This window comes from Protopterus annectens, chromosome 11.part0 (genome assembly GCF_019279795.1).
Source record: "Protopterus annectens isolate FY-2018-M chromosome 11.part0, PAN1.0, whole genome shotgun sequence".
Lineage (NCBI taxonomy): Eukaryota > Metazoa > Chordata > Ceratodontiformes > Protopteridae > Protopterus > Protopterus annectens.
In genome coordinates, this window is record NC_056745.1 from 84,878,726 (window position 1) to 84,894,814 (window position 16,089).

The following is a 16,089-nucleotide window of genomic DNA, read 5'->3' on the forward strand; positions in this document are numbered from 1 at the left end:
TATATATATATATATATATATATATATATATATATATAATAAAAATTTTTTTTTGCACATACAAAATACATACATAAAACCCCCCTCTGTTTTGGTTGTTTGCAGATGAAAGATAGTAAGCTAGGCTAAGTAATGTCATCTTGTGATATGGAAGAAAAGTCTTATAGGATTCCAACTTAGGTCTGCAGTTTGTTATACAGAGCCCAGATCAGGATTTCAACAGGTTACAAAATCTGTCACTTAGGAAAATGTTTAGAACTATGTTTCTCCTTCTCAAATCCATTTCTTTAATGAGGTCCATCTCTTCTGACGTCTTTACCCCATTTAGTAACGCTGGAGGGTTTTCTTAACTGCATATGGCATTTCATTCACCTACAAATTAACAGAGAATAGTTACAGCTCCTAAGTTTTTTAGTTTAACCCCTTGCTATAAATTAATATCAGATTAAATGCTTTGTTCATGTTAAGTATAGATCTGTGATGAATGAACAGTGGTGTCGGTCTGATATTAGATTATCAAGCTGTGTGCAAATGACAAAGGTTGCAAATGAAATAATACCGCACTGAGCCAAACCTGATTACTCCATCTAAAATGTTACTTTATTTCAACAGACTAAAATAGTACTTCCTCTTTCTCCTCTGGAATGCAAGAACAAGTACAACAGCAGATACAAATCTGAAAGGGATCACATGATCTGCAAGTGTCTGTCACTCAGCATTACATACGCTGCTACTATTGGTGGAATAACCACCTTCACTGGGACAGCAACTAACCTGATTTTTGCAGAGCAGTTTAGCAAGTAAGAGATACATTTATTTTTCTGTTTTTTTAAGCAAGTTATTTACTTATTGTATGTTTTGTTTAACAGTTGTCCACTGTATAGCAGGCAATTTTCATAGGAGGCCTGTGACTATAGTATAATTTCTACAGTATACTGTAAGAGAATGTAGAGTTAAGACAGGACTTTTATGCTTTGCAGCACAAATAGGTTAGGTCAGGTTAGGTTTTATAAGCAGCAATTAAGGTCACAATTCTTTTCTGGCATGATAAGCGATTGGTAAGACCTTATTTAAAGTTCCATTTTGTTTGGTCACAGAAGTAGGAGAGGTCTTTTCACTGTATAGGAGTTTTTTGTATCCTTCATCATGGAGTTGACTGCACATGTAACCACACAGTTTTTGAATAGTGAGTCATTACAAGAGTTGGTACATCTGTTCTGTAGGAGATTTCCAACTGACCTCCAGTATCTAGATGAGGTGCACCTTTCTATGAATCATTGAGATGGCCGTAATTTCAAGAAGAGAGGAGGGGTTGCTAGGAACTGGCAGGGTTGTTGTTAAGTAGTAGAGGTGTCAGACAAAATGGCTGCACCACTGGATGGAACATCATGAGTAGCTCACAGTGGTGGTTATGTGTGCAGTTACAAAATAAATTCAGCAGATTTCATATATAGTATAATTTATTCAAGTCTGGCCATTAGAAGGCAAATGTTAGCTCTGTCGTTGTTTAAGCAGCAGTCAAAGAGAAATCTAGGAGAGAGTAAATAATAAAGTTAAGTGAGATTGTATCAGAAGGTGGTAGAGAAGAAATATCTGGCACTGTTAAGGGTATCTAGCAAATGACCTCAGTTTTTAACAGTTGGGATGACTTGTACAGCAAAGGACAAGACTTCAGTAAGTATCCCCCTCAGGTACTTGATTTTACATGTACAGGGAATGATTTTTCAGTATGAAATACTCATAAGAGGTAGAAGTATAATTTCATCATTAGTAGTAACTGCTACCAGAACAGAATCGAGTTGCCCTAGTTCACATTAAGAAGGATGAGATAGTCCTGCACTACTTTATTTCTAAGACAAAAAGTTCATCTGAAGTGTGTCATGGGAGGTTCACAACAATGTGCTACGGTAGGGGAGGGAATGTAAAAGCCAAACAACAGAGACCCATCAGTCATTTCTTAGGGTATTGCTTCTTTTTGTTCTTAAGGGATACTAGCAATGAGGGGAACCACAGACCTCAAAGTGCAGTAGCTGCCCCTATCCGAATCAGAAGATCGCATTGTTGCTCCTGAAATGTAAAGTCTGTGTCTGAAGTTGTTGCTCCAGGATTCTCTATCTATAACTTAAAATCAACCTCTGAATCTCACCATCACTTCGGCCAGAAGAAAGCTACCAGTTTTTCTTCTTCTTCTCGAGACAGTTAGTGAAGTTGTAGCTAGAGGGACATGCTTTTACTTTATACAATGTGCCTGGATATGGCCATGTTTGTTGGATACAGTATTCTCCATGCTAGAACTGCATATATAAAGCTTTGAGGAGCCTAAGCATACTGGGAACCTTATCTTGTACCAGGTGAATAGCAGCAGGACTGTCAAACAAGAGAGAAATCCCACTTAGTTAAAGTAGCAAAGGGTTACCTCACACAGCAGAAAGGTGACCAGTGCGGCGATAGTCCAGCACTCCAGTAATGACACATTTTGGTTTTAACATCTATTTTTTATATCTCCAAACCACTAACCCAGAGTGTGTGTCTACTCAGCCAACACCGTTGATGATTCTTTCGTCTACCATTGCTGCCAGTCCTGACATATGGAGTATTCATTGTCCACCTATGCGGCCCAGACCACCAAAGAGTTGGCTAGAATCTCAAGGCGTCGGTCATGGCGCTCGAGGCTGACATCAGTATGTTATGCCAGTACAAATGCGCATGACCTGTTTCATACCATACTAATCTTTCTTGCCGCGTGCGGGTCCTAAGCAAGCAGTGTTTGCACAGTGCCGTTCGGCTTTCTGGAATTGTCGGTTTTTGAAGTTTCAGGACCGAGACTGTTGGCTGGCGCACTCGCTGGGGATTACCTTTGTCTTTTTTTCGCTCTCACAGTATTACCGGCTGTCCAGAAAAAGTTAATAACTGTATTTCTTGTGGGAAACAGATTCCTCATAGGGATTACCATTTACTCTGTATTCCTTGTTTCAGGCCTGAGCACGCGGCGTTGTTGGGTGTCGCTTTTGTGCTGCCTTTGATGAGTGCACTATTACATCGTCGCTTTGGACTGTGCTAGGCTAGGTGTTTGGTAAACAGGTGCAATTATAACATGCCTTTCTCCGCTGATTCTCCGCCCAGTTCGGCTAAACACTGCAAGGAGGTAATCCTTTGCGGTCCAAACAAGATGAGTCCACGTGCGACGACGCCCGGTTACCGGTAGAGCCAGTACGACTACTTCAACGGCTCACTTCCTGACAGTTTAGCTGAGTCTCAAGGGGAGCCTTTGCTACTTCAGGGAAGTGGCTTCTCCCCTGTTGTGGAGGCCAGGCTGAAGAAGGGCTTCCTCGTATTGAGTGGTTCCCTCCCCTCACAGAGACTTTCTAGGCCTCCCCCTTCTCATATGGTAAAAGCCTTTCTAAATCTAATTCTGCCCCTGCTGAATGTCTGTCCACACAGGGTCCCAGCTCCTAGAAAGCTTTTATGTTAAAGGTGGCGGAGGATTTGATTACTTTAATTAGGGTTCTATGCCTCCCCTGGAGAAAAAGGCCCAGGGTAGAGCCAGGGATAGAGGGTCTGGATCAGTCTTCCAATGACCCTGATTCTTCTGTTGGAAGAGCCTCAGGATTTCCTCCCTACTCTGATTCAGAGGCTGAGGATTCTCCCTCCCTCTGCATCCCTCCTGAAGATTTTCTTTTCTGAAACCTTGCATTCCATGAGGGGAGCTTTTTAAATGGGAAGGCCAGGATTATTCTGATTCTCTCGTGAAAGAGGCTTAGAGAATCTCTTGTTTTTGCCTCAGCATAGGGCCTTTGGCTATTCCCCTGTATTGGATGTTGTTCAGGATGTATTTTCTGAGGCTTCTCTTAACTGCAACTGACTCTTTGCTCCTTCCCTGCCCCTGCTAAACCAGATAGATACTGCAGGGTACCAGGAAGCTCTCTAGTATTTATATACAAAGTCCAGGGCTGACCCAGACACCATTACTCAAGGCCCCCAAGGGTGTCCAGGGGCTGCTTGTGGTTGGGTGAATCCAGTTCCTTTGGACATGGATGCTTCAAGAGCTCTGGATAGGTGGGGTGAAGTTGGCCAATACCTCTTCCACTTTTAGCTAGGGGAGTGCTTTTACATTGTCAAAATTATTTGCTGGGCCAATTGAAATGTAAAGTTGATGCTTTATCTGAAGGTATTGGAATGTAAAGAGCTTCAGGATTTAGTGCATGTTTCAGACCAAGTTGGTAAGCATTCTTTGCAATGTGGTTTTGATGCTTTACAGGCTTCTTTCCAGGAGTGGCTGCTACTGGTTTAGTTTAGTTCTTACATGGCATGCCTGGTTAAAAGTTCAGAACGCTATTGTCAAACATGTTAAGGCCTTCCGGATAATGGATGCTCCTTTGCACAGTCTGATGTTCTTTTTGGCCTCCTCCGGTTGAATCAGATCTTTGAAATAATGGAGGAAACGCTAAGTCTATGGCATTGGACAGTTAAGGATTGTTTACCAGAGTTCCAGCTCCCCCTAAGTTCAGTAGCAGAATTGGGTCACTACTAAAAGGGTGGTAATTCTTTTTTCCTCTTCAGATTATCAGTCTAGGGGGCTTGGTCTAGGGCGCAGGAGTAGGGGTAGAGCTTCCTCTCAGGGCCCTGCTACTCCTAAGACTTTGGGTTCTTTACCCCTTCTGCTGGGAGGGCAGGATCAGTCCTTTCGGAAACAAGCTCAATGACACTCGGCGCTCTTTCAGCCTTGTCGGACTCTGCCATGCTGGCAGCTCCTCTAGGGAGGAAAACTGGGACTTTTGCAAAGTATTGGCATTTGGTTACCCAGGACAATGGGTATTGGATACATTGTAAATCGTCAGGCTACAAATTTTATTTCCACACTTTCCCTCCTTTCAAAGTTGTATGCCAGATGTGCCTCATCAGCAAAGACTGGAAGCACAGGCAAAAAATTTCTTCTCTGCTTCAGTGGAGCAATACAGGAAGTACCTTCTGCGAAAGAGGCACAGGGTTTTTTTCCCCTTTTTTTCTTAGTGCCAAAAAAGAAAACTTGGGACCAATTCTGGATTTGTCCATTCTAAACACCTTTTGGAAATTCCAAAGTTCAAGATGTTAACTTCAGCAGTTGCTGCCTATGCTGGGCAAGATCACTGGATGGTAACTCTGGATCTCAAGAGGCCTATCTTCACATTCCTATCGGCCCAGTTGCAGGAATTCCTGAGATTTGGGAATGGGAATTTGCATTATCAGTTCTCTGCATTGCCCTTTGGCTTTCTACTGCCCAGGGTATTCACAAAAGTCCTGGCTCCATTCTTTTTCAGACTAAAAGGAATTCAAATTTATCCTTATCTGGACGACTGTTTGTTCTGGCTAAAGGGCAAGAAAAACTTCTTCAACATCTTCATATGTAATGACAGTTTTAAGATGCCTAGGGTATTCTGTGAACGAAATAAAGTCCAGTCTAGTACCCTCACAAGAGATGTGTTTTCTGGGTGTGAGACTGAATACAGCAACTCAGATGGCATTTCTTACCCGGACAAACAAAGAATCTTCACAATACTTCCAACAGCTTTCAGTAATGTCCAGGCTGACTGCAAGGACAGTCCTTCAAGCCTTAGGGTTCATGGCATCTTGATTCTAGTACTTCCCAATGCCAAACTGCATATGAGGAAGTTACAATGGTATCTCAAAAGCTTTTGGACTCAACACAGCCACGATTTGGACACTGTCATTCAGATTCTCCCTTGCTTTCAAAAGAATTTCTGTGGTGGGCTCGGGGAATGTCACCTAAACAAGGGACTCTCTGTGACCCACCAGAGGCATGTCAGATATTAACGACAGAGCCTGGGAGTCGCCGGGGGAGCTCATTGGAAAATGGATTCAAGACCTTTGGCCCCAGAGCTCCATTTCATATCAACATGAAAGAGATGCTGGCAGTTCAATTTGTTTTGGGAAGCATTCAAGAGCCTACTTCAACAGGACTGGTGTTGAAACAGACAACACAACAGTCATGTGGTACATCAACAAGCGGGGGAAACCCCATTTTTCCCCCCTTTTGCAGACAAGCAATGCATGGGAAACTGCTTTAAAACTGCACATCACTCTTGAGCACAGTTTCTGCCAGGAGCACAAAATTCTTTAGCAGATGTTCTGAGCAGACAGATTGTGGATCCTCGCGAATGGAAGTTGGATCATCAGGTGTTTTTTCAGTTGGGCGGGGAACTCCAGACATAGATCTGTTCGCTTCTCCTCTAAATTTCCCAACTGCCAAAGTTTTGCACAAGGCTTTTCATCCAAAAGCCTGGAAAATAGATGCACTATCCTTCAGTTGGAGAAACCTTCACGTGTATGCCTTTCCTCCTTTGCCTCTTCTTCCAAAGGTATTGTTGAAAGTCAGGAAAAGCCTGCATGATTCTGATAGCACCAGATTGGCCTCGCAACATTGGTACCCTCTTTAGGAGTTTAATTCTGGGACACCTTGGCCATTACCACAGTTCCTCACTTATTGCTCAGGGGGACAATCATTTTCTCAATTCAGGGTGCAACCCTTTTTACCTGACAGCCTGGGATTCAGTTTTAGAAAGGCTGCAGCTTCCACAATTTTGTTCTTTGGAGAGCATCTGTACAAATTTATCTAAAATGAAATTTTTCTTGGAGTGAGCTAGCTTTGAGTTATTGCCTAATTGAGTTGATTGCAATATTACGTTTTTGACAAGGGTTTCTTCATTGTAATGCATGCTGAGTTTCCCTGCTCCAGATTGACCTTGTTTTGCCTTTTTAACATTGAGATGGCCGTAACCAAGAAGAGGAGGGTGCTAGAACTGGTGAGTTGATAGTAGTAGAGTGTCAGACAAAATGGCGACCACTGATGGAACATGAGTAGCTCACAGTGGTGGTTATGTGTGCAGTTACAAATAAATTCAGCAGATTTATAGTATAATTTATTCAAGTCTGGCCATTAGAGCAAATGTTAGCTCTGTCGTTGTTACAGTCAAAGAGAAATCTAGAGAGTAACAATAAAGTTATGAGATTGTATCAGAAGGTGGTAGAGAAGAAATATCTGGCACTGTTAAGGGTATCTAGTAAATGACCTCAGTTTTTAACAGTTGGGATGACTTGTACAGCAAAGGACAAGACTTCAATAAGTATCCCCCTCAGGTACTTGATTTTACATGTACAGGGAATGATTTTTTCAGTACAAATACTCATAAGAGTAGAAGTATAATTTCATATTAGTAACTGCGCCAGAACAGAATCGAGTTGCCCTAGTTCACATTAAGAAGGATGAGATAGTCCTGCACTACTTTATTTCTAAGACAAAAAGTTCATCTGAAGTGTCATGGGAGGTCACAACAATGTGCTGGTAGGGAGTGAATGTAAAAGCCAAACAACAGAGACCCATCAGTCATTTCTCAGGGTACTTCTTTTTGTTCTTAAGGGGATACTGTAATGAGGGGAACCACAGACCTCAGTGCAGTAGCTGCCCCCTTCAGTCATGTCGCATCGTTGCTCCTGAAATGTAAAAGTCTGCAGTTGCTTCAGGATTCTCTATCTATAACTTAAAATCAACCTCTGAATCTCACCACTTATTAGGAAAGCTACCAGTTTTTCTTCTTCGAGACAGTTAGTGAAGTTGTAGCTAGAGGACATGCACTTTATACAATGTGCCTGGATATGGCCATGTTTGTTGACAGTATTCTCCATGCTAGAACTGCATATAAGCTTTGAGGCCTAAGTATAGAACCTTATCTTGTACGGTGAATAGCAGACTGTCAAACAGAGAAATCCCACTTAGTTAAAGTAGCAAGGGTTACCTCACACAGCAGAAAGGTGACCAGTGGCATTCGTCAGCACTCAGTAATGACACATTTTGGTTTTAACATCTGTTTTTTATATCTCCAAACCACTAACCCAGAGTGTGTTCACTCAGTAACACTGTTGTTACTACAACAAGGGCTAAAGTATTATAAATCAATGATGTATTAGAAATACGGTTAAAATAAATACAAGGAAGTGTAGCATTGTCACCTTTAGCAAGTACATATTTGTGACACTCAAAGGCAATGGAACTGCAACAGTTCAAAATTTTATGAGATTTTTTTCATGTTTTGCTGTCATTTTTTAACCACTGCAGTGAAAAAACATGTATTGACAAAACAGCTGTCAACTATACGGACAGCTGGCATATTTAAAAGCTATTACATATACATCATTTTTTTAGTCGTATCTTCCATGGTTGGTTCTTAGAACATCTACAGTTAAGTACTGGTGTGTGTGTGTGTGTGGCAAACATTTGTTTGTTTAGATATGTTTAAAAATACCCCCCCCCCCGCCACACACACACACACACACACACACACACACACACACACACACACACACACACACACACAAAGTCCAGGGAGACATTGAAGGTAGAATTTGTATAAATCACAGTTTCTTTTCACAGAGTCACAGAAAATTCAGAACAATAGCCCACTAGTCCACATTGCCCGAGACAAAACAGAACAGTACCTGTGGTTTCTTTTCATCAGCAATAGTATAGTTTCTCTCACAGCCCCTCTAGGAATAGGGTGTCTTTAAAAGTACCAGCCTGTAGACTTCATTCAGGTCCCAGTTTCAACTCTGTCTTCCAGATGATTCTCCCAAGTATAATCCACAAGTGATCCCTGACTAGGCTCTTACAGTCTAGGCCTCTTGGGACTTCTAGCTCCAGCTCACTGCTTCCTAACTTCCACTTAAAGAATGAACTCCCTGATTCTAGTTCTCCAGGCTACTTCTTTACACAGGACTGATTGATAATCATTGCCATCTTAGTTTGCTAATAGCGAGTGCCTGGCTAAGTGGTTTGGGCCTGTTCCCTTGCTTCACTTTCTGCAGCACATTGTTTAAAGAAACATTGCCCATTTACTAGAACCAACATGCTTCAGCTACACCCTTTCAACACTAAGCTAGTACTTTTGCACTCATAACAAGTCCTGGACAACCCATCAGCATTTCTGTTGGCTAAGTCAAGCCTTTGGGTTATTATATATTGAAAGGATTTGGGGGATAGTTCCCCCCCCCAGCAGAATTTCATATTGCCATCAGTTTGTCTATTTAATCATTGTACTTTAACAGCAGCTTTCCCTCGTGTTACATCTGTCAAACTCAACATATCAAAAATGGGAATGTGTCTCTTCTCCTCTGTTGTATGATTTTGAAGTTGGTGTATACATTTAGCAGGGGGTATGCGGGCCACAGTCCCCCACATGTGGGTGAAGGGGGCTTGCCCCCTGCATTAAAATTATTTCAATATTTTGAGTTTTAGATATTTTGAAATTCGGTCTTTTGAACTTGCGATCTTATGACATAGACCCGCACTGCGCTATGCCTGAGACTGGTGAGAAGACTGTACTGTTCTACACAAAATTCGGGACAGAATGTTTTGTGCGCTGGAGCACCGTGTTGCTGTACATGCATAGTAAGCAAAGAGAAATAGAATAAACACACCAGATAAATAAAACAATTTAAAGATCGGGCTTTCTCAGGAAAAAATGGCTTAGATAGCCATATTTTACTTAAGATAACTAGACACACGTCATATTACAAAGTTCCCGAAAATATAAATATATATATTTCTGTGAAATAAATGTCATGGCTTTGAGCTGCAGTAGAACTGCATAGTTCCAGTGGGTCTGCAAATGTAATCTGCAAAAGTCAGCAGAGTGGATACCATCATTCTGCATCTCTCCCTCTTTCTTTCCATTTTGTCCGCATTCATTAATTCAGTTGATATACCACTCTATTTTTATGATTAGTTGAAATGTGCAAACCCAGATCTACTTATACAGTTTACACTACCCTCAAGAAACCAATGGTCACTGTTAGCCATTAAAAATGAATTAGGTTTGCATATAACAATACATTTGATGATGATCCTGTTGGGGATCATAGCACCATTTATTTATTAATTTATTTATTTGTTGCATTTGTTGACCAGGAAAGTCCACTGGACCTGGAAGAGCCCATTTTTCAGTGGTGGCCCGGGGAGAAAAGCTCCACAAAATTAAAATTAGCATGCAAAATATATACAAAAAGATTTAAATACAATGTTGATACATAGAAATTAGGATACAAGGTTGCAAATAGAAACACAAGTTTAACAGTGATATCATTTCATTAATTACAAACAAAGGTTTTAATCTATGACAGGGAAAGAGAAAGAAAGTAAGAAAGAAAGAAAGAAAAGAAAGAAAAAGAAAGAAAGAGATAGGTTAGTACATAGGATGATGTCATATGGGAAGTTACTATCACATGGGAGAAAGTAAATAGTAGAAGTGGCAAAATGTATGAAAGTCAGCTGTAAACAAGAAAGAAGGATGCAGAATATCTGAATTAAAGACATGGGAATAGGTATATTAATGTGCAAGGTTCAAGCTGAAGAGCATGGCTATAGGGTGTAAAACAGGTGGACAGAATGACTGAGAGGTGAATAGGAGGTGTCAGAAAGAGACAGACCATTATTATGATCCTGTACGATGCAATGAATTGTACATGTCTTGTTCTTCTTCTGTTTGCATCATTATATCGTCCACCTTCAGATGGAGTGGTGACCAGTAGCTGGTAGTCACTCACAGTTTCCTATGCACCCGTCTATGACATCACACAGTGTTTCTTTTGTTTGCAGGATAGTGGCTAATGTGCTTTATATTGCCACCCCTGACCTCTAATGCAGCAGTGCATTTCATTTCACACACTATTCCTGTATACTAGGTTTTATCTGTGGTGCATCTCTTCAGGTCTACCTACCCAGGTATTTAAGTCGGTATATGTTTGATCGTCACTTTTCAACATACTACAATAAGATGAGCTAGTTACACATACAGACAATAATCCATGACTTCTTTAACTAGGTTTTGTGACCTCAGAGTTACTTATTAAATGAGGAGGTCATGGCGGGTGAAGACCCTTAGATCAGAAGTGCAGGGCCCCACATACAATTTTTTTTTTAACCATGTGTGCAGATATTTAATTTAGCTCATTCTATTATGTTTCACTGGGACCCAACTTAAAGAGATGGATCATGTCTATTCATGTTTATTTGATTTATTTGAATTTGTAAACCGAAGTAGACCACTAATCACAAATGACCAATTTTAATTTCAGCCTGGGTAAAAACACAGAGCAACCATGTATTACACAAGAATCACAAGATAAAAGCAAACACACACACATATGTACACACATACATGTGCTCACACACGCACACACATTTTCAGACTATACAGCATGGTGTACAACATATGTCACAAAGTTTCATAATTTACAGTAGTTTATGTACTGTTTGCAGACTAGGAAATGTAAAAGAAAATAGACAGTCCTACACATGTGACATGTGATTATGGTACTTAGTCGTAGGAAGACAGAGGTGTGATGCATGAGATGCAGAGGTGAAATCTTTAAACTGGGAGAGCTGTGGCGGAGTTAGATTATATAATTAGAGATAAAGCATTGGCACTTTGCTTGGTCTTTGAGATGAGTTTTTAATTGTGCTGTAAATGTTTTGTATGAGGATGAGTCTTTTAAGTTGTAGGGATATATTACCTTGGTCCTGATATTGAGAAGGTGTGATCAAAATCATGGAATTTACTTTCACAATCTTGTAGTGTGGATGCTGTATGGTCATAATTTCTATGGTTCTAGGTAGGACAATCTCTAGTTTAGCTGCTAGGAGTGAGAATGTGGTGTTGTATAGCAGTTTGAGCAGGTGTGAACACATGAGGTCTGCTCTTTGATTGGGAGAAATTTAGCTTTTTGAAGTATTTTGCAGTGGTGCTCCTTTTTGCATGAGAGAGAGTAATAAACTTTGTATATTTTATCAGTGAAACATTGAGTGGCTGTTGAATGCCTTGAGGTATTATACTATTATATTAAAGGCATACTTAAGCTGTGATAGTAATATGCCTTTTCGTATAGCCATTCTATTTTTTATAGGAAGGGAGAGATCTTGTTTACTCAGAACACAAGGGGGTTTATTTTATTTTTTGTGACTAGATGGGGTTAAAACTAAGAGACTGGTCAAGCAAGAGACCTAGGTATTAAAAAGAGGTAGTGTGTTGTATAGTTATATTATTGTAATCTGTGATTTTAAGTGTATGTGTGATTTTGCTCAGTTTCTGTTTGGTTCTAAAGAGTACAGTTTTGGTTTTGGATGAATTTAGTAGTATTTTTAATGCTCAAGCCATTGTGATAAGAAAGAGGATGTCAGATTGCAGTTGATTTTGCAATAGTGTGAGGGATTGGTTTGACTGGAATAGAACCATGGAACCATGCTGTTGGCATAAAGGTGGAGGAAAATGTAAGAGATCATGGGGAAGTTTATTGATGTTAATGGAAAAAAGAATTGGCACCAGGATGGATCCTTGAGGGATGCCTTGTTTTAGACTAGATGATGGTAAAATCAAGAAGTGAAGTTTGAGTTGAAAGTGACGATTTGTAAGACAGCTTTGGAACCAGGCAAGGCTGTCTGGACTATTGCCAATTTCAAAAAGGTGATGTAACAGCAATTTGAAAGCTTTTGTAAGGTCATAAAGATAGCGCCATGGATCAATGTGGTGTTGTACATGGGAGGCAAACATTTGACAACATTAATAGAACAATGATGATCTAGAAGGAAGAAGAATTTAAAAAATACAGCTGTTATTGGTGGGTCTTGATGCAGAAAAAGCACTTGACAGAGTAAATGGGATTTTATTAGTAAGTCAATGGAAGGATTTGCATTCCCCTGATATAATAATATGGTTAATTAGGAAGATACATAAAGGATCAGAGGCAATAATTAAAGTGAGAGGGTTTCTCTCTGATAAGTTGTGCCTGAACAGAGGAACTAGGCAGGGGTGTCCTCTCTCTTCTTTATTATTTGCTTTACATTTAGGGGACTCAGAAATTCAAGGATATAATTGGCATGGTAATCATTAAAGTTGGCTTTATTTTGCAGATGATATTATTTTGCACCAGATAACTCCAGAAAAGGACATTTCAGTGTTGTGGAACATTTTGAGACAGTTTTAAGTCTTTTCAGGATATAAAATTAATGAAGATAAAACAAAAGCTATATCAGTAAAGTATGTATTCACACACAAATTGGTTAAGCAATACCCATATTTATGGGGACACGATAAGATGGTTAGTATGAATTAAAAAGACTTCTGTTATGGCAGCTAAGGATATGTAGGAAGAGATTAAACAAAAATAATATAAAAAACTAAGAAACTGGAAGCTTTTGTTTATGGATATGAATAGCAAGGTACAAGCAGTGAAAATGTTTTTAGTTCCTTTAGTTTTATAAACAGGTCAGGCAAATGTTATCAACCAGAGGAGAAGTTGAAGGCAATAATTAATAGAGTTGAAGGAATGTATCTGGGAGGGGAAGAAGGCAAGGGTCAAGTGGAATTAGCTGATCCTTCCGACAGGAGAAGGTGTTTTAGGTTTACCTGATTTGAAGGGATATTTTAGAGCTACACATTTAAGGCTTATACACATAACACAAGCAGAAAGTGATAATTCAGAGTGGAAATGGATCATGACGAAATGCAGGAAGCTCAAGAAACAATTAGAGACTGGGATTTTGGATGCTGATCCTTAAGGAGAATAACAATAACCATACAGGATATTGGGTCTATATTATATAATATTATATTCATAAAGTAGCAGAAAGTATTGTAAGAACTAAGCCAATATGAGAACAGAGAAAAGAGATTTTGTTAATAGGTATGACTGCAATTTTAGGTACACAGAATAGGTAAGCAGAGGCTGGAATGTTCTGGTGAATGCTAGCAAAGGAACCAAGGTATTGGAGCAAATAACTAGAGAGGGAAAGGTAACAGAATAGGATGAGGCTAAGAAGACATTTAGACTGCAGGACAGAGGCTGCCTTCCCTATCAGGGATTAGTATCAGAGCATAGGTAAAGAGAAAGGGATAGGGGAATCCTAAGTGAAAAAAATTGGTATGGCAGATGTTTTAGTTGAATCTAGAACATAAGCTGCTGTTGAAAAATGGATAATTAATAGGACATATAAAACTATAACTATAAGAATCAATCAGAGAAGGTTAGAAAAGATGGGGAGGAGAGACTGGATAAGCAATTCACAAGGGAACAATGGGGGATATATGTATGGCTCACAAATATGCAACAAAGTCTAGAAGGTTTAGGATTTTTGCTTGGAAGTGTTAGTGTTTACATAGGTATTTCATACCACAAGCAGACTCCAAAGTATTTTCCTCAGGTAGATAGCAAATGTTGGAGGTATAATGTAGAAGAAAGTGAATACTGGGAGCATGTGTTCTGGGAGAGTAATGAGTTGGTAGATTTCAAAAATTCCCTACAGAGTACTCTGTCAAAAATACTGGGCGGCCAAAGCAAATGGGTGTAACTAAGGAAATGATTTTTTGAGCTGGGATATACAAGATCTGAGTTGCCTAGACATAGTAAGGCCTTGGTAAGTTTAATTCTGGTGACTACTAAAAAAGCAATTACTAGAAAATTAAAATCAGAGTCTAAACCAACTGTACTTGAAGTATTGAATATTGTTAACAGAGAGAAAAGTACAGGAAGTGGAATATTTAGAAAAGGGAAGGTGCAAATTACATTGAAATAATGGAAATTGTAGGAACAATGCATGCAGACTAATGTTCTGGAGGAGGATTGACGTTTAAGGAAAGGCAGGAATTGAGCAATTTATGTGATGTTGGATTAATGACAGTTACATCACATGTTCTTTTTTATATGTAACTGGAAACATGATAAATTTGATTTATTTTCTTTTATATTAATGTATGTTTGCTTGTGTCTTAAGTGATAATTTAGTAAAGGTGTTAAAAAAAATAAACAAATAAATAAATGTAGCTCCTGTAAGTTGCCTTTTGTCCATAGCTAGTAGAATTTCCTCTGTAAGAGTCCACAGGGTAATTATGGTCTTAGGTCCTAACCAGTACATCAAGGTCCTAGTCAGAAACCATGGTGTTTCCTAGATAGGAGATTATAGATATATTCTATAATATTGGTAGAGATGATTTTCTCCAGAATTTTTCCAAAGGTAGGCAGAATGGATATTGGATGATAGTGGGAGAGCTTTTTTTGGTTTTGGAAGTGGGTTTACTATGGCAGTTTTCCATATGTCCGGCATAACGTTTTGCGTTAGACAGAGGTTACGTATGTGTTCAGGTGGCATTATTACATGTTCCCTACAGTGAAAGTTAAACTAGGGATGTATTCTGTCAGAGCCAGAGAGACTGTCAGTTTTTAGTTGCTCAAATGTAGTCTGTATTGTGTTTACTTTTAAAAAAATTTAGAGTGTAAGGTGGAAGTACCGGGGCATTGGTTGTATTCATCTTGTTGATGGAAGGTTACTAAATTCTGTTAGGACGTTTGTGGGGAGAATTTAGTAGCAGACATGTATGAGTTTGAGTTTATCTTCCTACCTGTTAGCCAGTTTCTGTCTTTCCAGAATTGTTTAGGGTTATATCTTGTTTCATTTTTATAAGTTGTGATTTGTGTCTTTTGATAGATCACTTTGCTAAGTTCCTGGGTTGGATAAAATGTTGTTTTGTATAATTGTTTGGGCTGTCTTTCCATGTATGCCAGGCTTCAATTCTGAGTTTAAGTAGGGATTTTAGTTTTTTGGTTAACCAGTCATTTTTTTATGCATAGATTGGAACATAGTGGAAAGCAAGTGTCTTGTAAATTTTTGAGAGTTATAGTTGGAGATTCTGCTGATAGATTGGCATTGGTTTTGTTTAGGAGGTTGTACCATTTGAGGATATTTAGACTGGCTTTTAGCTTATTGATGTTATTTTAAAATTTGAGTCTAAAAGACAGGAGTTGAAGAGCAATTTTTTGGCTTGCAAGATTCATGTTTAGGCTTATTGGGTAGTGGTCACTGAAGGAAGAGGGAGATGGAAATCTCTAAGACCAGTGGAATCTTCTAGCATCTTTCTTCTGGAGAAGACAGTGAACAGTATCAGATTATGATATATATACATCTCATTCTGTTGACACCTCTTTCATACCCCAGAGGGTCTGGCACATCTCTAACTACTCTTTTCCTCAAGACTTGGTACATATACTCCC

General features: G+C 39.4%; 1 protein-coding gene across 3 annotated transcripts in view; it reads left to right on the forward strand.

The window, feature by feature from the left end:
- SLC13A4 (solute carrier family 13 member 4) overlaps positions 1-16,089 on the forward strand; it is a 378,128-nt gene that overhangs the window by 265,193 nt on the left and 96,846 nt on the right. For all 3 annotated transcript variants that reach the window (XM_044087466.1, XM_044087465.1, XM_044087467.1), the window contains one exon: positions 613-800. In XM_044087466.1, the coding sequence (XP_043943401.1) occupies positions 613-800 (188 nt within the window). The remainder of the gene's footprint in view (positions 1-612; positions 801-16,089) is intronic.